Raw genomic sequence first — 22,166 nt, forward strand, 5'->3', positions numbered from 1 at the left:
GCGAAGCAGTAACTCAAGAAGAGCCTGACTGGGGCTGATCGCGGTATTGTTGTTATCAAGCTGTGTCTTTGCAAGTGAACATCCCTCATCTTACCCTTCTACACAGGGGCCACTAAATATGTGTGCGGTCCTCTCTGGAGCCAATGTTTAGTTTGTCCAGTCTGAGCTAACTTAGACACATGACAGTGTGTCTAAGATAGCGGACTATATTCCATTTTTGCCAAAAGATCCTTTACACTGGACCATTAAATTACTTGTAGTTTGCTGTTTTCTAAAAGTTTCTACAAAAAAATAAAAACATTTGCAGCAAGAGACAACTGCATCATCCAAGGTCAGAAGCTAGACGTGTCTGACAGTTCTGTTTCCACCAGTGAGAAACAAAGACACGACGCCCCAATTGCCTCCCAGTGGAGTTAACAAACAGTCTCTTTGCTCTTTTGTCTTCGGTTTTATCTAGTCACGCAATGTGGTCATAGGCCTCCCGAGTCGGTTGATGTTGCTTCGTCGAGCCACATCCACACACTCACATATCTCAAAAAGACTGACAAACTCCTGTCAGGTAATTAGCCTAATTAGTCACTCTCTTGTATTTCCTTCCCCTCCCTGAGCTTGCCTTTCCTCCTGCGTGGGTTTGAAGCGTGCCATTATTAATATCATCTTGCCATGGGTCATAAAGCATTCCATGTCACAATGATAAAGGTCCTGGCCATGGAAGGGAGAGATGATAACCTAGCTGGAAAGAATGCCTTTAAATTAAGCTGTGTGATACATTTAGTCGAGTACACAGCTGCTTTTTGTACAATAATGTGAGTTACTGTAGATACCATATTTTCTCCCTCTAACTCTGTAAAGATATTTGACAGATTGTGTTTCTCTGTGGCACTGAGTCTTTCACTGTGAAGCTATGACACACACATACACAAGTGGCTAAAGGTTCCCTCCTTACTGAAAATTATTGAGTAGCATGGTAGAAATTCAACAATTCACTAAAAGTGACCTATGTGGCTTATTGCGCAAGTACACTGACCTCAAATTAATCGCATCATCATTAACACTCAAGGAAAAAATCCAACAGGATAATTTTTCCTATGGATCAAAAACAAAAAGGGAGTTCTGTTACCTTCATAGACAGCTTTAAATCCCTGCCCGCTGACCGCGTAGTCAGACAGTAGCCACAGTGTGAGCCTGGAGCCTGTACTCACAATGGGTGAAGGCAGCTGGAACCCCGTTAACCTGAGAACAAATGGACAGAAGGACAATAACGGTCAGATGAGAGAGGAAAAAAAAAAAAAGATCCAATCAACAGCACAGTTGGTTGCAAGGTCAGGTATGAAGCCCACTTCCATCAAGCCAGCTGTTCCCTCAGGCATTCAAGGATAACTTTTTGTATAACGAGGCTCTGAATCATACACAAATTATTAAAATGCCAAGACCTCAACAGGACAGAAAACCTCAACAGATTTCTCTCCATCAGCGAAGACAGAGTGACTGCAGTTAGCGTCCTCAGTAAATTAGACACAGCAACGGGTGTGGGAATGAACAAACAGTTGAATGGAAAATAACATAAAAATTGTCAGTCTGAGTCAACAGCCATCTCTCATAACCATCCAGTACCTTTTGGATGAGCAATTCAACTTGAACAGAGAATGTTCACTATTCATTTTTTACCAGTGATGTCTAAAGGTTTCTTAAGTGCTCGATTCCATTTTCATGTTGGAGACCATGCTAAGGCTTGTTTCACCATCAGTCACAGTGCAATTCTGATAATCCATTTGTGGCTATGTGGGCAAGATAAAAAGTGAAGCTGCATTTATCAAACTCCTCAGAGTAAGAGGTCCTAACTTAGAGTGGCATATATTTGATCCTAGTTTTAGGTTTAGGAAAAACAAATTATTTCAGCAGTGTTCCCTAACATTGGAATTAACCATACCACTTTTAACATTTGGGAAAACAGCAAAAATGATTTTAACAGCAGTGATTATTTGAGACCAATCCAACAAAAATTATATTTGGTAACTGTTTGATTCTAAATATGAATTTAAGATTTTATTCAGTAAAGCAGTTTTGTTGAATTCATCAGTGTCACATGTCTGAAACAGCTTGATTTATAAAGCATCATATGCAATCCTCTAAACACAGGTGACGGTGACACATGCTTAATTAATCCCTATCACAGTATCAACATGTGTTGGATAGGCATGCATGATCTTTGATGTGGTGGCCAAGTGACCCAGGTGTGCATGATGCACAGACGCCGCCGGTCCATGACAGCAGACCAAAGCCTGCCTAAACTACTGCAGCCAAGGCATATGCACATTTTATAGGACGCCATAAGGCACAGTGAACACAAAAATAAAAGTGTGGAAGATCTATAGCGCTTGTCTAGATCTTGATCAAGTGATATATCTAGCAATTAAGCTATTTTGTCTAGTTGCTGGGAAAAAACATAGCATAGACCAGCATGATGTCCATGCTGGTCTATGCTTGTTAGGTGCTGGTGAAGCAGCAAGATGAAGCTGGTCCACCAGCAAGATCCCATTAATTATGCTGGCCTACCAGCATAGTCTTGCTGGTGAAGTTGCTGATGAAGCTGGTCACCAGCATCCCATGTGCTGTCTTGATGGTCACCAGCTCTGCTGGTTTACGCTGTTTGTTTTTTGTTTGTTTGTTTGTTTTGTTTTATTTTTATTTTTTTTCCAGCAGGGGAGTCATCATTATATGAGTACTGTCTAGATAACCTGGCAGTATCAATAATGAATCAATAACACGTTGCCCGAAAGAAAAAAAAAAAAACGCAGGCTAATTGAACACTGACAATTAGGACGCTAAAAGTCAAACTCGTAATCCAACCGAAATGCTGCGTGAAACTTACCGTCATATATATTCCATTATGACTTCGACGTTGTGTACGCTGTGATAACATACGCTAAAATAGCAACTAAACAGCGTTTTGTAAGTAGCAGCAGTGTCTTCCCACCCAGTTGTTCAGTACAGTAGGTGACAGTGGCAGTTATTCATCACCAGCTGCAGCTTGATAGCAAATTAAACAAGCTAGCTAACGCAAACCGGTTGGTCAGTTAGCCACACTGCTACATTAACCTGCACGGTAAACGTCAGCTTCACATAACCGTTACGCTCAGATAACCGTTATGTACAGGTGCCTGCACTAACGTTACAGTCCCTCTCTCGAGCTCAGTCGTGGTATACGTTTAGTTAAATTACGCTAGGTGGCCCAAACAGGTGTACTGTACTGGCAAGGTGCTGTAGCAGCGGATGCCATCTCCGAATTAAACATTTAACATTTACCTTAATATTTTAAGTTTCCAACCTCTGAATCAGGGTCGGCTGAAGAGTAGCTTGCCCTTGCAGTCCTTGTGAAAGTAGGCCGAGGTAAAAAAAAAAAAAAAAGGCTATCAAGGGTCTTATTTAGTGCTTCAGATATCTCCAGCCACTGTCACCATGATTTAGCTTCTTACAGTAGTTTGTAGCACTCGGGATTAATTAGTCCTCCTGGATCAGTTAAATCAGGGATGGATTTCCCATTGGTGTGTGTGTGTGTGTGTGTGTGTGTGTGTGTGTGTGTGTGTGTGTGTGTGTGTGTGTGCGCGCGTGTGCATGCATGTGTTGTCAGTTGACACAAGTGCTGTTTTTCAATTTCAAAATAAAAATCTGTAATTATCCACTATTATCAGAGGGTCCCACTATTCCAAAGTTTAAAATTGCTAGTCTTGGTCATATATAATCTTAGTTTAAATGACAATATCATCACTAATTGCTTTACTGATCATAATAAAACAATAATTATATGGTATTTTTTGATGTCCTTGTCACAATAGAATAACCCACTCAAGTTATTGTCAAGTTAACTAGATTTTAAGAGGTAGCGGGGGACAGAATCACCATGTTTGGTGATGTTTATTAAAGTACTGTGATGAGTAGTGCGGCAAATAAAATTGTTGAGGGACTAATAACCAGTGTACTAAAATGATGTTGGAAACAAGTAATATAGTTTTGCGTAATGAACCTTGTCTTATTAGGGCCAGCTTTCAGCAGCGGCTTTTGCAGCTTCAGCTATTAGATCCATTTAACATGCTTGCCACCCACATACTGGCAGCACTCACATACACACTCATGCTAATTATAAAACAGGTGTCCACTGTCCATTTGTTGCCAGTCACCACTGGTTGATTCATCTCTGCGTGGACATGACTGTGTGTGTGTGTGTGCCTGCTATAGATCCCTGATTAACAGCTTCAAATGGAGGACGATGTTGTTCACCTTACTTTCAGCTCGTCCTCAAATTTTTCCCTCCCGAGAGCCACTTTAATTTTCACTTTAAGTTCCCGCATGCGCTCTCTCACCGCATGTGTATCCCACTCTTTACAATCCATCACATCCCTCCCTTTTTATCCCCCGGAGTTAGGAGAGGCCTCAGTGTTTCACTTAATCCTTAAGTACCACATCGGAGGTGGGGGAAACAAATGCAAAAAACACCCGTGCGGGAAAGATGAATTGGACCGAAAAGGGGGGAGGACTTTAATATATGCATGATTTCACTCCTCTCTGAGAGATTGTCACGGTGGGATATCAGCTAAACGATGGGACACATGTTCATGCAAATAGCCCCTTCGCTGACCGCAAATTGAGTTGGAAGGCAGCCATCTTGGTTCAGAGGCGCACTGCGGGGAAGGGGAGGTTGATAGAGGGTATGATGGCTGGAAGGAGGGTGAGGGATGTCTACAAACTGGGAGGGATTTCTTGACGCAACCGAATCGTGATCATCTGGCGATCATCCAGGCTCAGAGAACACAAAATGGATACCGTCAGAAAACACACAGAAAACTGGCTTGACATGCGAGGGGAGATTAAATATTGCAATGTGATATGGGCTGTGGCAATCTGAGGCGCACAGCCGGTATTGTGAAAAAGCCAGCTGGGGGATTGCCTGCTATCGGGGAAAAGATGCGAGATATGATTGCAACTGAGCAATACAAAAAGAATAGATTTGCAGCGCAGGTGTCTCAAGTGAGCGGTAAATTGATGGAGGGAGGATGAAAGAGAGTGAGACACAGAAGGAGAGAGAAGTTAAAAGAAGCAGCATATTTATGGGAAATCATTGGCTATATCCTACTGCATGGAAAGCTGAGGGCCTCTGAGGAGAAGAATTGAGATAAATGTGCATGGCCGTAGTCGCAGTTTATGCAGTATGTGTGTGTAAGTGTGTGCACGGACAGAGCAGAGGTCTATTAAGAAGGCTTTCCACCTGACTGGCCTCTGCATCTTCTCAATGGAGAACCTCTGCTTCCAATTATCCCACCACTACCCATCTTAACCGGAGAGGGAGCGAGACACACTGAGAGCGTATGTGCAGTAAGGAGACTGCAAAAGGAAAGTCGAGAAGATATTGTAATGAGGAGATGGAAGTGTTGAGGAGCAGCTTGAGGGAGGGCAGGATATGAAAAGTAGGGAGGTGAGAGAAACATCATCAGTATGTGGGAATGTAAAAAAAGAACTCCAAGCATGAGCTTGAGTCGAGCAGGGATGAGTCACGGCGAGAAACTCCTTCATTAGGCTCTAAAGCTATTCAGGGAATCATGCTCGCACAAGCACACACAACCGCACACAAGCAGTTTTTATTCATTAAAACATTCGCGTGAGAGTGTGTGTGTGCGTTTGCGATCTCCCTCCCAAATATATGCATGTTTACAGCTGTAAACAGACAGAGACTAAATCAGGTCACTCGTCCTTTAATCTTATTCACTCAGTCAATGTGTGTGTGTGTGTGTGTGTTCTCAGGGTGGAGGGTAAGCAAAGTGCTGATACAGCTGATTTTCCCCTCAGAAGGAAGAGCGTTGGGGGGGGGAGAAAAATAGATACAGCAGCAAGATTTTGATGGCTGAGTAGAGGGGAGACATTAGCCAATAAATGATGTGTGGTAAGAGAGAGACAGGGAGAGGGGGCAGATGAAGTGCAGGGTGAAGAACTATGCGTGTGTTTTTATGTGTGTTTGCGCGAGTGTGTACTCTTTTTTTATATGGGACCCTGTGCAGCTATAACTTGTCAGTGGTCAAGGCTAGGGGCTGATGCGTCTGCTGTGCTCTCTAAGCTCCAACTCTCCACTGACTGCCTATCACAGTGACGCCAATGCTGAGATGTAGCGGCCCAGACATTGCAATACACATAATCACGCACAGGCGCACGCACACACACACACACGCACACACACACACACACACACGCACACACACACACACACACACACACAAACACACTGTATGGATTTGGCAAGAGGAAAATCTTCTTCCACTGCTAAATCAGACTCTTTAATGTTGTTTTTAAAAGGAAATATATATGTAAAAAATGCACGCTTAGATCCAAACTGTTGCTGTTCAGTGTGTGTGTGTGTGTGTGTGTGTGTGTGTGTGTGTGCACCAGTGTATGACTCATCACTGTTTCTGCTTAATAGTGAAAGAAGCTGACCGTGGAGCCTAGTGGAGGTTAAAATGTCACCCTGTTCCCACACAAACGATTTGATTCCTCCGACTAACGGGAAGACTTTCACAGCAATTACACTGTATTTCTATCAGCCGTCTTATCCCTTTCCTTTGGCTAAGCTGTAATGTACCGCGTCACTTTGCCCAAGGGCGTGATCTGGCCTTGATAGACTTTTATGGCTAGCCTTCAGCTCTCTCGATTTCAATTTGAATTCCTCTCATTTAATCTGCAGTCCTGCGAACGTGTAACCAGTAATCAGGCCGGTAAGTAGCCCTGCAGGAGAGGAAGATGATACAACTTCTGACATGCCTATAACATTAAAAGTCTTCGTTGTAATAAAAGCCACTTTTGCCACTAGTTTTGTCTCTTCCTTCTCCATCTCCATCACAGTTGTCCAGAACCCATGCAACTCCACACAACAAAAGGTGAACATCTATGGAGGCGGCAACGATTTGTACATCTTCTACACAGCTTCCCACAGATCCCACAGCCCATCAATATTTCAAAACAAGACTGACATCTTTCTGAATAGAGCAGGCTAATTCCTTCCGTCTTTCTTAACATTCATCCCCGTGTGACATCACAAGGTATTTGCGCATCGCCGCTGAACAGCAAGGGCGGGGGAGTCTCTCAGATGTCTCTGACGCCGAATGCTGATGGCGAGATAATCAACCGCATTCGGCGCCAACTGAGAGACAAACCGCAGTGAAGTCATTAACAAACCAGTGCCTCTAGAGAAAGAAGGGGGGTTGGGGTTGGGTGGGGGGGAGTCGGTGAGGGAGAGAGGCTGATACATGATGAAAAAGCAGAGTGGAAGGCAAGGTGAGAGGAGGAGGAAGAAGGTAGGGAGTGGGTGGAGAAAATATTAGCAGTGACTTGAGGAGATTTGAACAGATGAAATACTCCGGAGAAAATGGGAACAGCTAAATAGAAGTGCGTGCGTGAGTGTGGGCGGGTGGGTGGCGTTCGAAAAACAGACAAAAAATGAAAACTTGGAAACCGCAAACGATGTGAACTCCTGAGTGGAGAGACGAACTCGGGTGAGACAAAGAGAGCGAGAACAAATGCAACGGTGAAAACAAGTGAATCATTTAGAGTGTCAGGACAGTGATGGAAAGCCGTACTCATCAACTGTGTTCATTTCTGCGGCCGTAAAAAGACACGGGTGGCAACACAGGACTGATTGGTTGTCATTTGCCCTGCAGAACTGCTATAGTCATCGGCAGCTAAATTAAAGGACGTGTGCGTGTAAATGAATGGAGGAGTTTTTCGGACGAGTGCGCCAGTGGCTTTACCGGAGATAAATGCTCCATCATCTTAAATTATATCTGTTCCTCGAATCTAATCACACAACAGGGTTGGAGTAAGTACTGTATGGAGTTATGGCTTGCACACACACATATACATACACGCACATGCACATGCACACAACTTCACTCCCCCTGGAGTGTCTGCCGGTCAGTGAGTGAGTGAGTGAGTGATGTGACTGGTTTATCTCAAAGCGATCTGCACTCCATTAACGGTGTATTACATTGCCCTGATGCTATCTGCATCTGCTCAACACCACAGATACCTGTGAGGCAGCACAGAGGGCTGCACGATCCCTTTGCAAGTCCACGCAGAGTGCTCAGATAGTTATTTAAATAACTCAATCCTTCACAACCTTTCTCGTTTTGCTGAAAAATGTGGATTTATGGACCTGATGTGTTTTATGAAAAGCCTTGTGAGCAACATGAAGACTCTGACAGTGGAGGTAAGGAAGCAAAAGAGAACTGCATTCTGGGTTCATTCGTTCCGCCCTTTGTAGAGACGCAAGTCAATTACACTTACAGCAAACAAATCAAGGCTGACAAATGAAACAAGGTGACGTCCACACGTCCACTGTGTTTCCCTCTGCTCCGCACAAATCGCTTTGCAATAATCCTCTGGCAGAAAACAATTAGGGATAAAATAAAACCAATTCAATGTTGTGCCACCCTCTGGCCCCAAGGAAAGTGACAAAGCTAAGTGGTAGCCATGAGAAATGTTGCTGTTTACGCGTCTGTACCTGTGTGTATGTGTGCGACAAATAAATGGAACAATTATGACACACACGGATGGAGTAAATGTTCAAGGACAGAGAGGACAGACACAAGAGACACAAGTGAATCCAAACACAAATAAATACAAACATTATACGGCACTCAGCATTTGAGATAATTAGTTATGTGTGTGTCTTGTATTGTACGATGTCATTTTAAGGTGCTGTTTTATAATGTCTATTGTATTGACATTGTATTGACATATTGCATTGTATTGTGTAACCGTTTTCTCTGAAATATGTATAAAGGTTAGAGGGTGTTTGTTAGCAGCATTTAATGAGCTGCCAAATGAATGATGATCGTCATTTTGAGAGACTCATAAATCCTCATTTCCATGTAAAAAAAAATAAATAAACAGAAGAGCAACAGTAGTAGTGCGAAGGTCCAGTCATGCCCAAATAAGCAGGTTACATAACACACAATTATGTGCTGATGAGTCAGACTAACAAGCGTCAAGAAATTGATGCATTAAAAGGCAGAATTGGCTAAGTGTGGTGGTGCGACGACCGCAGCAGGATGAGAATGGAAAAACAGACCAAACACTAATGTGCACTTGTGTAACGAGGTAGCCGAGAGCAATGTTTCCTTTCCCGGAATCTCTCAGATTTAAAGGTTATGTTATTTAATCAAACGCAGCCACATGTCACTTAGTACAGCACACACCCAATCCCTCTTTCACCAAGCTTTTCCTTCTTTACTGTATCGTTCTCTCTCCCTCACTTTGACTTAATTTCCCCCATCCGTCTCATTCTAGACTAGTGTAAATGGCCAAAAGTATGTGGACACCACTTTCCGCACGCATTTGCAAATGTTGCCATTTTTGCTATTTCCGATGGTTCAGTGACGTGTCTACAGTTGAGGGATAGGTTCACCCCAAAATGAAAATTCAGTCATTATCTATGCACCATCAGGCTGATGGAAATGTTGATGTATTTTTTTTTGAAGCTTTGCAGTCTACAGAACATTTCTCTGACTTCACAGCAAAAGAAAAGCGCTTCGGCATTCAACAACAACTGAAGTAGATGGGAAATTGGTTTAGAATTTGGCTGTGCAACAGGGAAAAAACAAGTCCTCGTACTGCTCATCCAGAGTATTGCAAGTGTCTTGAATGTGACAATATTTACACCTTCGATGCATGGTCAAGCTTATGCATCCACAGAGTTCTTATTAACACACATTACTAAATGAGTAAACACAGAGATGATTCTGACTTTTAAAAAGGCGCAAACAATGTCTTTTCAAACCAGTTTTGTATCTCAGGGCTTCAGAGACTTGAATTTTGCTGGACAAGCTGTATGCATTTTTTTTTGTGTGTGTTTTAAAACAAGACCCCATCTACTTAAGTTGTTTAGGAGATGATGTTCACAATCTGAATCTTGGTAGTTTTTCTGGGGCGAACCAACAGACCTATTTGAACCCCTGAATAAATCTGAGACGTGTGCAGCTTTTTCTAGGACCATAGGCTAGTTTTTCACACTTGGTTCTAGAAAAATCTTTCCACAGCATACAGCAATGTTTTAGACAGTTGTTGACTTTAACTTTGAGGCAACAGTTCCCTTTTCAACATCACAGGAGTAGACCCAGGTCAGCGCACAAATTGTTCTCTGAGTCTGCTTTGAAATTCTTGACCCTCATCTCATCCACACACCTTTGGGATGACATTGGTACCTGACCTCACCTCTTGTGACTGAATGAGAGCAAATCCCTGCAGCCAGAGTGTAAAAACTCTTGTGAAACATCTTTCCAGAGTCATGTAGGGTACTACAACCGCATATAAAAGCCTATTGTTTGTGAAATGAGATTTTCAGCAGTCACATATGGGAGTAACAACCAGTTATCCACATACTTTTGGTCATATAGTGTGTATTTCATCGATTGTTCACGTATTGACTCCAGGGAGAAGCAGCATGTTTGCTTGTACAGTGTGTGCACGAGAGGCATACCTGCACTACAAGGAGTCGAATCTAAGCCGTCGAGGGTTCTTCAAAAGAGTGTGTGTCAGGCTCTGAATCTCTATTCAAAATTGTATCATTTGCTCTACTATCGCTCCGTCTCACTGTGATCTTCAGTTTCTCCCTCGCTCCGCAGAGGGATGCCACTAATAAACTCCAAAACAAGGTTGGGCAGTAGATCTGATTAGCCAGCAGGGCTAACAGGGACACAGTGACCGATGGAGCGCCCAACCAATGCTATTTACTCTCTACCCGTCGCTCTTCTTTCATTCCCGTGGCAAAGATGATCAAAGAGCAGCAGAGGGAAGAAGACAGCGGGGGAAAAGCGAGAGGAGGAAAGGGAGGAGGGGGGGCAGCTGTCTGTGTGTGTGTGTGTGTGTTTGTATGTGTGTGTGTGTGTGTGTGTGTGTGTGTGTGTGTTATTGAAGTCCAGCACTGGTACTGATGTAGAATTAGCTGCAGGCTCTCAGACGTACAGAGTTACTCATATGACATTGGACTTGCCTCTGTATACGATCGATGGTCTCTCCTTAAGCCCCTCACTGCTTGTCGATCCCAACGTTAATACTCTAAAAATGAGGCGTGTTTTGGCGTGCAGACCGGATACATCTGTTCTATTTTAGTCCATCTCTGCGACACTGCATGTATATCTATCAGCTGATTCCCTTACGATGAAATCGATGGCAGTATGTTTACAGGAGAATTTGGGGCACTAACCTTCACCTTTCCAGTAACTAAACAATCACAAGTGCAACTGGTCACATGCAACAAGTGTCTAATTACATGCCAGCCAAATCCTTTTGACACGGCACGCCTTGTGCCTACGTATTTGCATGCGTGCGAGCGCCCGCTCACAAAATGTGTGCTTTATCCATTATCACGTTTCACAAGGTGTTTGGGTAACTAATTAGACTGCTATGCTCTGTGTCTCCAAGGGATGAACGGGAAAAAACAAAGGGAAAGGGTGAAATCAAGGAAGAAAAACGTGACTGCAGCAACACTGAGGGGGAAAAAAACAAAAACAAAAAACAAAACAGCAGAATCAACACAGAATGGAAAAATATGCCGGGGATTTGCCTAAGCCAGGAAACAAATGGTGCACAAGGAGAACGTCTGTGCTTCACGGTCCCATAGATTACAGCTAAAGGGAATGTATTGCTACTGGTTTTGGCGTGTGGTTACGGGGGGAAAATACCAAAGGGTCCATGCCACCATATTGTATTTGTTGGCTGTCCTTCTGTTGTTGGTTTTTTGGGTTGTGTCTGTTCTGCAGTGAGAGTTTGTGGCCACACAAAGAACCAGATGTATCTGAAAATTGGCACTTTGACTGAGATCAATAACAACACAAGTCCAACAGTGGATTTGTGTCTTGTATTTCCTCCACCACTGTCAGTTTGTGCATTTCAGGGAATAAATTTGGCTGCCATTTTGAGTTCAGTCACATGTATTTTCAGTTGTTGTACAGTGTTTACATATGCAAAGATATGCTTTTAGGATTTCTCTGTTGTTTGTATACATGAAAATCTGAAGGGTTAGAAAACCTCAAATCTGTGAAAACTGTGGCTTAAGTTGCAAAAAACAATGAATGTTAAATCATAATGCAGCATTCACATTTGAAATGTTAACCCAGACTGGCAGGTTAAAATCCAGAGATGTGCAGGGAATATTCAAGTCCTAAGACTGTTTTAACATTGCTTCCATGTCCCAGACAGCTAGTAGTTATTGATTGGTTTCTCACAGTGATGACTGAATAGCTTTAATATTCCTGCAGTTTTGCTGGCAGACATATATCATTTAGTTCAGCCTTTGATTTGCCTGTGACATGTTTGGCAGTGAAAGCACGAACAGGAGGAGGTCTGCAGGTTCTTCCTCCAGTCGAGACTGAAATTGCTCAGCGGGTGGAGAAGTCATCATCATACCCATGCGCTACGAGCTTGGCTTGATGTGTTTTTGTTTTTCTCCTAGAACCACTGCTCGCAGGCATATTTATGTTAAATTTGGATGTTTTCTTACGGAGGAAAACACTATTTGAAGGAGCCAAGTCACCACTGTGCCCTACGTGAGGTTGTCTGCAGGAACTCTGCAAAGAAACAAATATGGTTTATCTGTTTCCAATATCAGACCAACTCATAATTTGAGTTACTTTGAGAGCAAGAAATGATTAACGACAAACATGACAACGAAATGACAGAAAGTTTTTAATTTTTTGGAAATGGTGACGAAATCGAAATGAAAGAGCACATTACAGCCTCACTGTTATTTTTACAACCACTTAAGGCTGCAGAGTTGTTTGTGAATGTTTGGGAAAGTGCTTGAGAGCTTGAATATGATATGCGTGCATCACCATGTTTATATGCTTCAGAGGCAGTATTAAATATTACCATCACAGGCATATTTCCTATGACTTAAGTCTGAATATCAAATGCTGAACAACAAATCACTGCAGGAAGGACAGAAGCAAAAGTAGCTTTTTTTTCATCAGATAAACTGATGAACTGTAGATTAGCGGTGCCTCAGTTTAGAGCACTGGTAAATGACTTTTTTGGCATTTTTTTCTATGGAACAACCAGCCACATATCTGCAGCAATGTGATGTAGAGACTGCTGCTCCAAGGGTGAGGAAGATTAATGTGTGTTTTAATTCCAAGCAGTCACCAGATTTTGCTTCCACCGCCTCCTTTATCCAAAAAGTGAAATATTGGCACAACAGACATGGTTTTCATTTCAGAATTTTCCCTCTTCCACGAAAATTACAGATTGTCAAGCCATTGTATCATTGTTATTGAAAATTATAAACACTACTTTATTATAGCTCATCCATCCAAAATTACTGGAAACAAAGAGAAGTCTTGCAAGCAGCGAAAAACATCAATGACAAGCCTGCTTCCAGTCTGCTCTTCCCCCTTTGGCTGTGATAAATCCAGACAACATGCTGCACATGTTACAACTGCTGCACATGCGCACTCACGAGTTGCACAGAGCCTTAGGTATTGTAATTTGGAAATTGTGACTGACGTGATTTGCATAAGTTGTCATGCAAATCAACAAAATGAATTCTCTGCAGAGAGAAAAGCATTAAATCCACCTCCCACCATCCCTTTGTTAGGCGGCGTTTATCAATTTACAAATTCAATTCGTGCCTTTGTTTAACATATATCCAAACATGTCATATCGTCGGGGAAATATATGTCATATTGTTGTTCGGATACATCATAATTCCTTTTCATACAAGCAAGATCCAGAATAAAATAGACAAACTTTAGCAGTTTAAAGTTGTTGCAAGTTTAAATGTACGACTTGTAGCTTTCCATATTTTCAGAATAACACATCACTGGCTGCAGAGCGGCAACTCTGAACCTTTTCATTAACATTTGAGAACTGTCCCATGTAAACAACAGAACCTGATTATTTTTTCATCCATCCATCTTCAGGACATGGAGCTGATCAAACACAAAAGAGATCAAATATCCAACGAGGAAGACGAATGCATGATGTAACATCTGTTTTGCTGCATGTAAATATCAGACCCTACTTATCTCATCCCATGCAAACAGTCATATTGTCTGTGTAAACATAGCTACTGACTCAGTATATTGGATCTGGCCAAGTCTAATTCTGGAAATATGTTCACATGTGGGCAGCAATCCTGCGCCTCCGCTGCTGTTCTTCTATCTATCTATCTATCTATCTATCTATCTATCTATCTATCTATCTATCTATCTATCTATCTATCTATCTATCTATCTATCTATCAGCACTTTCTTACAAAATCAGTCCTTGGTAATCCACACAGCAGTACATCACATTCAGTGTTATATAAAAATAAAAAGATAGCTAAACACATGCAACACTCAAAGTAAAAGTACCTCAAAGCTGTACTTAAGTACACTACTTGAGTAAATGTACTAATTTATATCCATCACTGATTGAATCATCATGCTTTTTTTTTTTTTTGATATCAGTATATAAATTAACTTGCAGTAAGTCTGAGTTTCTCATTTTTTCCACAACAGACATGTAAAATCTCCTTACAGTCAAGAATTAAAGGCACTATATGTAGTTTTGGAGGCTAAATTAGAATCAGAAGAGAAATATCTTTATTGATTGATTTTCATGCCAAAACGAACTCTCTTTGTTTTCATGACAATAGTACTGAACACACAGACTTAAAGAACACCACATGTTCACACTGTTTTCCCGCAAATATACACATTATATTTTTGCAGACCTTATTCTCCTCTGATCTTGTTAATCCGGTAATGGACAAAATATTTGTGAGCTTGTATTATTACCTCATTTCTGTTGTAAATAGTTGATTTCTGAGTTTCTTTTCCAAAACTACTTAGTTCCACTTTAATGTTTTTATTGACATTGTTATGAACTCAAGGCTAAAACTATATCTTCTGATTTGTTTGTTGAGAACACATAGTGGCTGAAATGTGAATTGGTCACACTTCATGAGCATATTACACCTCACCTTATTCTTAGTGATCTCGTTGTCATCTCCGACAGTTAAAAAAATGTGGTGCCTTCCTTCGTCTCAAACGAGCGTTCGCCAGAAGCACACAAGGGCTGACAAATGACACAGCTTTTTGAAGGGTGCACTGCATATCTAATCTTTTATCTCTGCAGGAAAACATTTCATCTCATCCCGCTGCTGAAGTGTATCCTGTTAAGAACATTGATAGGCGCAGGGATGGGAGACTGTCAATAGCAATACGCACAATGAGTGATACACAGGATGCAGGATATAAATTCACAGCCATCTAGTTGATTATTTCTCTAATCTGGGGTTACAGGGCCTAATAATTCTGCCTCACAGGTGAGCACATGTCATAAATCTCCGCATCGTTTCACTTTTTCCCAGCACGAGATGATGAAAAACAAACTATCACTCTTCCTCCTGTTTTTAGCGGACTGTCGTTAAAGCTGGCGTTGATAAGTGGCAGTCTCTCCATTAACAGCCCTGGACTCAAAGGAACCATAAATCCTACAGCGTACGTGCATGTGTATGCGTGTTTGCTTGCATCAATGTGTCCGCTCGTACATGTCTGGTGGAGTGTGTGAAAAAAAAGAAAAGTCTACATGGAGCGCATGTACTGTGTGTTCTGTGTGGATGCTCTTGAATAAGGTGCTCAATCATGACCACAAACCACAGACAAATAAAACCCTGCAGCCTTGAAGCCATATTCCTCCCACACACACACTCAATCAAACCCTCCTCCTTCATTTCGATACTCATCGTCTTGATGCACGTGCAGCTTGGGATGAACAGACAAAGAAGAAACATGTGTACGCAAACATGCATTGAACACGTTTCCGCCGCAGCCTTCACGTACTGGAGTCATTTTCCAAAGTATGGGTTGTGAGAGATTGATGGCAGAGGCCTTCACCGAAGAAGAATTATTGCCGTGGCTGGAAGTGCCGTTGTATGTCGCCCACTCTCACCGTGACCCGCAGACATTGACTCTTTACAAGCTTGACTCAAGCGCTGAACTCATTCTAACGTATGTATGACACACACACTTACACACCTGATGCAGGGAGGCGAGGGGGAGAGTGAATTAACTAACACAGATACATGCTAGCATTCCATCTACGTACCGCTGTAGGTAACTTAGCTTAAAGGTGATAAAATGAGAACTAATTGCTGCTGTAAAGCTCAATACAAGTGTTTCTGAGCATTAAATACGACACAATTGCCTCCTTTTATGTAAGCAGCTGGTATCATTTAAAATAAATATGATAGAAAATAATGCTGTGTATCACCGGTGTAATAAAAACCTGTTACATTTTTCTTGCAACTGCAGATTTATCAAGGAATTTTACACTCAATGATCTGTGTATGCATATATGATTTTGGTGAACAGCTGCAGCCAACAATATTTAACATCACTGATAACTCAGAAGGTTTTTAAATAATCTTTTGTCAGGTATAATAAATACTTTTAGTTTAACAATAGGGTCAAAACAACAGGTAGTTCTTTTCAGCTCTGAAACTGCCTGTATGCTACCGGTCCAGCACCAAACAGCTGAGCTGTCCAAGTTAACAACTAGCTGCTGAACATATAGTGGAGCAGCTTTATTTTTTTACTTAGGACATGGAAGTGAAAGGAAAACAAACTACTCGGAGAGAAATTTAAAGACTTACATTTATGGGGTAGACATAAATGCAGTAAAGTAAAGCGTAAAGCAAATGTTCTTCCATAGCAGCTGTAAAAAAGGCAACTGCCTGCTAAAAGGCTTGTCATATCCAACCATCCCCTTGAACTGAACAATAGAAATGGTCCGTCAGTGTCTTCATAGACATGTTTGCTTATTCTGATGTAATGTCTTCAGTATATCTTCATAGGTGTCATTTCCTGTCATGGTTTGGGTTTTTTGGTGTATATATTTCCTGTTTTGTTTTGGTTGATACATCCTAGTGTGTCATGTTTTACTTTCCACTTCCTGTCTTGTTCCTTGTCTGTTTTCACAGTTTTTTGGTTACTCTATGTATCAGTCTTCTTTCCCTTGTGTATTTTAGTTCTTGTCTTTCGGTCTCTCTGTTATCCACGGTGTCTCTGTGGATTCCTGCCCGTGTTCTCCCAGCTTCTGGTTTGTACGTGGCAAATTAATTACAAGCGTAATCATCACACCATGATGGAGCACTGCAGTCAAAGACGTAAGCCTTACCTCCTCACTGCAGAAAGAACGATTACAGTTTTCGTTTTACATTTTTTTCAACCGGATCATGCAAACAACAATCTTGATCTGTTGTCATATACGGTTTACAGGGTGAATATGTCAGCTTTCAGTTACTCACAAAGAGATGAGTTAATGCAGGTTCATGTAATAAGTTAATAAATGAGGAACAACTGCCCATCTTAAATATCCTGACTCTGATTTGCTTGTTTTGTCAAAGTATCATTCTCTTATCCAGAGATAATTGATTTACATATAAAAGAGGGAAAATATGCAAATTGTCACATTTGGGAAACTGTGCCTGGCATTCACTTCAGTTTCTCATAAACTCAAAATTGTTTTCAATTAACTTTCTGACAACCTGTTAGTCAATTAATTGACTATCATCTGAGCCCTAATTCTGTCTCAGTATTTTGTTGCTTAAAAGATCATGTGACTGTTCAGACAATCTCCCAAAGGTATTGCACTATTCCTTTACAGTCTGTTTTTCGTCTGTTTTTAGTGAGAAGATACATGCTCAGATAAAAACTTTGAACTACAAGCTGAAGCAATATGAAAGCAACTATAATATTTTTCTCCCTCTCATGCATATACAGCAAAAGCACTTGTGCTCTCGAGTGCCTGCCAAAAAGCAGAAACATCTCTGAAAACCTGACGCGTCTGAGAAATTACAGGGCAAACAGTTTTCCAGCCCACTGCCATTTACTCTGTGCTTAAAAAATGTGTGTGTCTGAGAGTGTGTGTTTGTTTTATCTGTATTCCAATAAACCTTGATTTTGTTGACAGTGAATCAGCTTGCTGGGATGGGCTGTACACACAACCAGATCCCGCTCTGTAAGCACAGTCTGAGCACACACACACACACACACACACACACACACACACACACACACACACACACACACACACACACACACACACACACACACACACACACACACACACAAACTCATGTTGTGACACCCCAACCTCACAGCACCGAGGGCCGGCTGTAGTGTTAATGCCACTCCCAGCACCATGCACTGGTGCTCCTTATTTAGGTCCTATCGAGCCCGCAGGCTGAAAATCTGTCCCTTCCACGCCTCCTTCCCCTCCTTCCCCTCCCTCTCTCTCTCTCTCTCTCTCTCTCCCTCTCCCTCCCTTTCTCTCTCTCACTTCCCCGCCTCTGCCAGACTGCCAGACTTAAGTCCCGCCGTTCCATCACTCCATCACTGAGAGGAAGGCATGTGGAGAGCGATACATTCACACTCCCCAATAGCTTTTTCCCCTCTGCTGAAATGTACTCAGTGTTCCCCAATTGGCAGTTACAAGGTGAAATGTGACACAAAAGTGAAAAAAAGATTGCCTTTTACAAGTTAGAAATGTATGCTGTCGTATAGAGTGACAGTGAATGAGCTGGTAGAGGTTCAGTTTCCCGCTGGAGGTCAAGTTGGCTGAAGCTTTAGTCATGGGGAGGTCTCTGTGACTACTGTGCTCCAAATCCACAGGTTGTGTTTAATCCAGGACACTATGGTTACTGTTGTCCAGGACAGAGTACCATAATATTCATTTTACAGCAGATAAATGACCAGATAATCACTAACTGGTCTGAATTATTAAAATGTAATTAGCTATTGCTAGACATGACAAATTTGACAGGACAGACAGGGTTGAAATTAAGGAACAATTGCAACTGAAATTCATGTATACTTTACAGTCCCTTTTTTCAAAACATTCTATTATATATATGGTTACATTCAGGTTGCGTTATTGTTGTGGTCTATTGTTGTAATGCAGTTTGGCCACTCAACCGATACATTCAAGCATAAACTATCAGTGAAGCATGGCTGTGTTGTTCCCTGAGTGAATGAATGTGAATTCAAAGCTCTCTTATTTTGAAAGTAAGACTGTGATTCAATAACTGACTTACAGAAAGAACTCTCAACAATGACAATGACTTTACAGAACAGGTTTTATTTGCTATAGAACCAAATGGCAGTTGTGTAACAATATGTCATGATTAGTTTTTTTTCATTTGGTTATTTGTTGTTTTATTTCATAGTAATATCCTTGTGTGCTTGAGACTTTCCACTTCCTGTCTTTGTCTCTTCCTTGTGTATTTAAGCCCGTGTTTACTCCCAGGCTCTTTGTCAGCTCGTTTGTTTTCTGTCTCCTGTTTTCTTGTGCCTTTTCCTCCGTCCATGTGTGTCCCCTGCGCTCCTTCATTGAACTACACTGCTTCTTGTTTGTCCTCTGTTTTGTATTGCTCTCTTTAGTTTTTATGTGTTTTGGAATGTTTTGGATTGATTTAGCCTGGAAGGGTTTCTATGTTAAGGTTGGTCTTTGTGTAGCCATAACAATATGAGATGATTTCAATACAAAAGGTAATTTTGTCCAATCACTTTTCTCAAAACATCTCTTCTTTTCTTTGGAATTGGATTTTGTGCTTCCCTACACCACAAAAGAGACAAAGCAAGCAGTGTGCATGTCACTTTCTACTTACCTAACAATAAAAAGCAGCAAGACTGTCAAGGTGGACACATCTTAAGCTTATAAATAAAACATGGCAAGTTTGTTTTATTATTGTATTTAAATACATGGAAACAAATTGCTTCCTGGTAGATAGGAAAACAATCTATAAAGGAAAATGAGCTGTTAGTCAGCTGTTAAGTTAACAACCCTCTCGGCAGGGTACATTAGCAGTTAATGATTCTGCAAACCACAGATATAGCTACGTGTGCATGTAAAAGGCTATGTAACATATTGATTCCCGCAAAACATGCTATATCACGTTCACATTACATATTACCTTACATTCATATGTGGAGGAGGAGGGGGCAGTAGTGGAGTTACAGGCAATGAGACTGCCGAACAGCTGCAGATCCAGTCTGCTTTTCAGCACATATAAGTGTGAAACTACTGGGTATTTTTGACAAGGGACTGAGTCGTTAAAACTTTTTTTTAAGTATGACATCACTGGATATACTTGGGAAGTTCCAGCTGTGTTTGCGGCAACAGAAGCCATACATTGTTCACAGGCAGTCGGGCCGTCTCCAGTCGTGTTTGTGGAGACCTAAACAAAACTCTATCTAAACAGGTCCTTTACAATCTGTAATGATCACAATCGTTTATTAGGTTTCATGTCATATCCAGATTCAAAGAGTGAGTACGGCCAAAAGAGATTGCCCTAATTTTAAACAACAGAAAAAGAAAAAAAAAGTTAACATGCCAATATGTGGAAAGGGACAAACGTTTACATGGACGATTGAACTACTTCAGTCCAATTTCACCCTGAGGTAAGTTTTCACTGCAGTTCAAGCTCTCCTTGTTCACAGTAATTGATACCTTCCACAACACTCTGGGTGAAAGATGCACTTAACCACTTAATCACTTCACCATCTCTGGAAATGAATGCTCTGCTTAATTAACAGCGATCAAATATCGACAGCAGCCTGTGCTGGCAATTTGGAGCACATATCGCTGCATATACCCTCTTTCTTTTTTTTTTCTTTTTTTTCATTTCAAACATCTGATTTTCTCTCTGCTTCACAGGTGTCGGCTGGGATCAGCCGTCTAATGGAGTGCTGCAGTAACAGACTGACTCATGTATGCATTTCCTAAGGAGGGACTGTGACTCATAAAGCAACTGCTGCACACACTCGCTAAGCACACACCGAGGTGCATATATACTTAGGAACACAAGCACATATACATAGCTGAACTGATTTGTAAGCCCATATTCTCCTGATAACACCAATTTTCTCCGCGTTGCTGCGACAGCAATGAATAAATTAATGGATAAATAAACAAATCAGAAGAAAAGCGACGGCTTTGAAAAGGAAATCAAAGGTGATCGTTTGAACACGAGGAGAGTCAAAACATTCATTTTTGATGACTACTCGAGATTAAAGGAAATATTCCAAGCTCTGAAACCTATGGCGTGGTATACATGAAAGCCCACTCAAATCCAGCGAGCGCAGCATGCACAACACAAAATGGAGAACAGGCAGAAGAGATAAGATGTTAAAAAAAATAGGTGAGGGGGAAACGAGGGGAGGTTGGGAGAAATTGGAGGCAGAGGGGCAAGAGAGATGGAAAGAAAATTACTTTTGACATGAGCGGGAGATGAGCGGAAAGGGAGGGCTGAATTATCAAATGTGCATCTTTGTGTGTGTGAGTATGCGCCTATATGGATATGCGTGTGTGTGTGTGTGTGTGTGTGTGTGTGTGTGTGTGTGTGCGCGCTGTAGGAGTGTAAATATACATGCCTGTCCTGACAGACTGCTGTTGACGGGTGAGCGCTGCTTCCAGCCTATTCCCAGCCCTGCCAAGCTCACTCATAGATAAAGCTCGAAGTCTCACTTTTACAAAATGCCTTTTTACAAAATGAGAGAAGTTCGGGTCAAAGACAACACGAGTAGAATCTAAAGGAGATCTGTGTTCCCCGCAAACTCTTCAAAAACTGCCTCTCCGTTTCTTTCATTTTTTTCCCCGTATTTCTCCCGCTTTTCACAACCCCACTACCCCTTCCCCTCCTTTTTCTCAAATTCATTTTCTTTCCCCTCACTTATTTTCAAAGCGCTTGGACTGAGAGAGTGGAACGCTCCTCCCACCACACCCCTCCACCCAAGCCATCCCGCTGGAGCATCAATATACAACAGAGCCCAGAGGTCCAAACAGGAGAAAGGCTGAGGAGAACAGCGCAACACCAATCCATAATGGATTTTCTTCTCTCTTTCATTCGCTTCCTGCAGGGAGATGCAGTGGAGGCACCACTGGCACAGAATGAGAGACAAGGGGAGGGGGGAGCAGAGGAGAGGTGAGAGAGGGAGAGGGAGAGGGAAGGCCGGCAGAGGCTCAAACAGTGTCAATAACAAAAGCCCTTAACAATATTTCTCTCATCTGTCTCCGGGGGGCTTACATAACATATGCTTTAAACTATTTGCAAGGCCAAAGCTCATAGCAGGAGGTGACAG

At 41.8% G+C, this 22,166-nt stretch overlaps 1 protein-coding gene across 1 annotated transcript in view; it reads right to left on the minus strand.

The window, feature by feature from the left end:
- Window positions 1–22,166, minus strand: part of csmd2 (CUB and Sushi multiple domains 2) — a 229,725-nt gene that overhangs the window by 185,098 nt on the left and 22,461 nt on the right. The window contains exon 3 of the mRNA XM_037092394.1: window positions 1,121–1,233. Within this exon, the coding sequence (XP_036948289.1) occupies window positions 1,121–1,233 (113 nt within the window). The remainder of the gene's footprint in view (window positions 1–1,120; window positions 1,234–22,166) is intronic.

Source organism: Acanthopagrus latus, chromosome 3 (genome assembly GCF_904848185.1).
Source record: "Acanthopagrus latus isolate v.2019 chromosome 3, fAcaLat1.1, whole genome shotgun sequence".
Lineage (NCBI taxonomy): Eukaryota > Metazoa > Chordata > Actinopteri > Spariformes > Sparidae > Acanthopagrus > Acanthopagrus latus.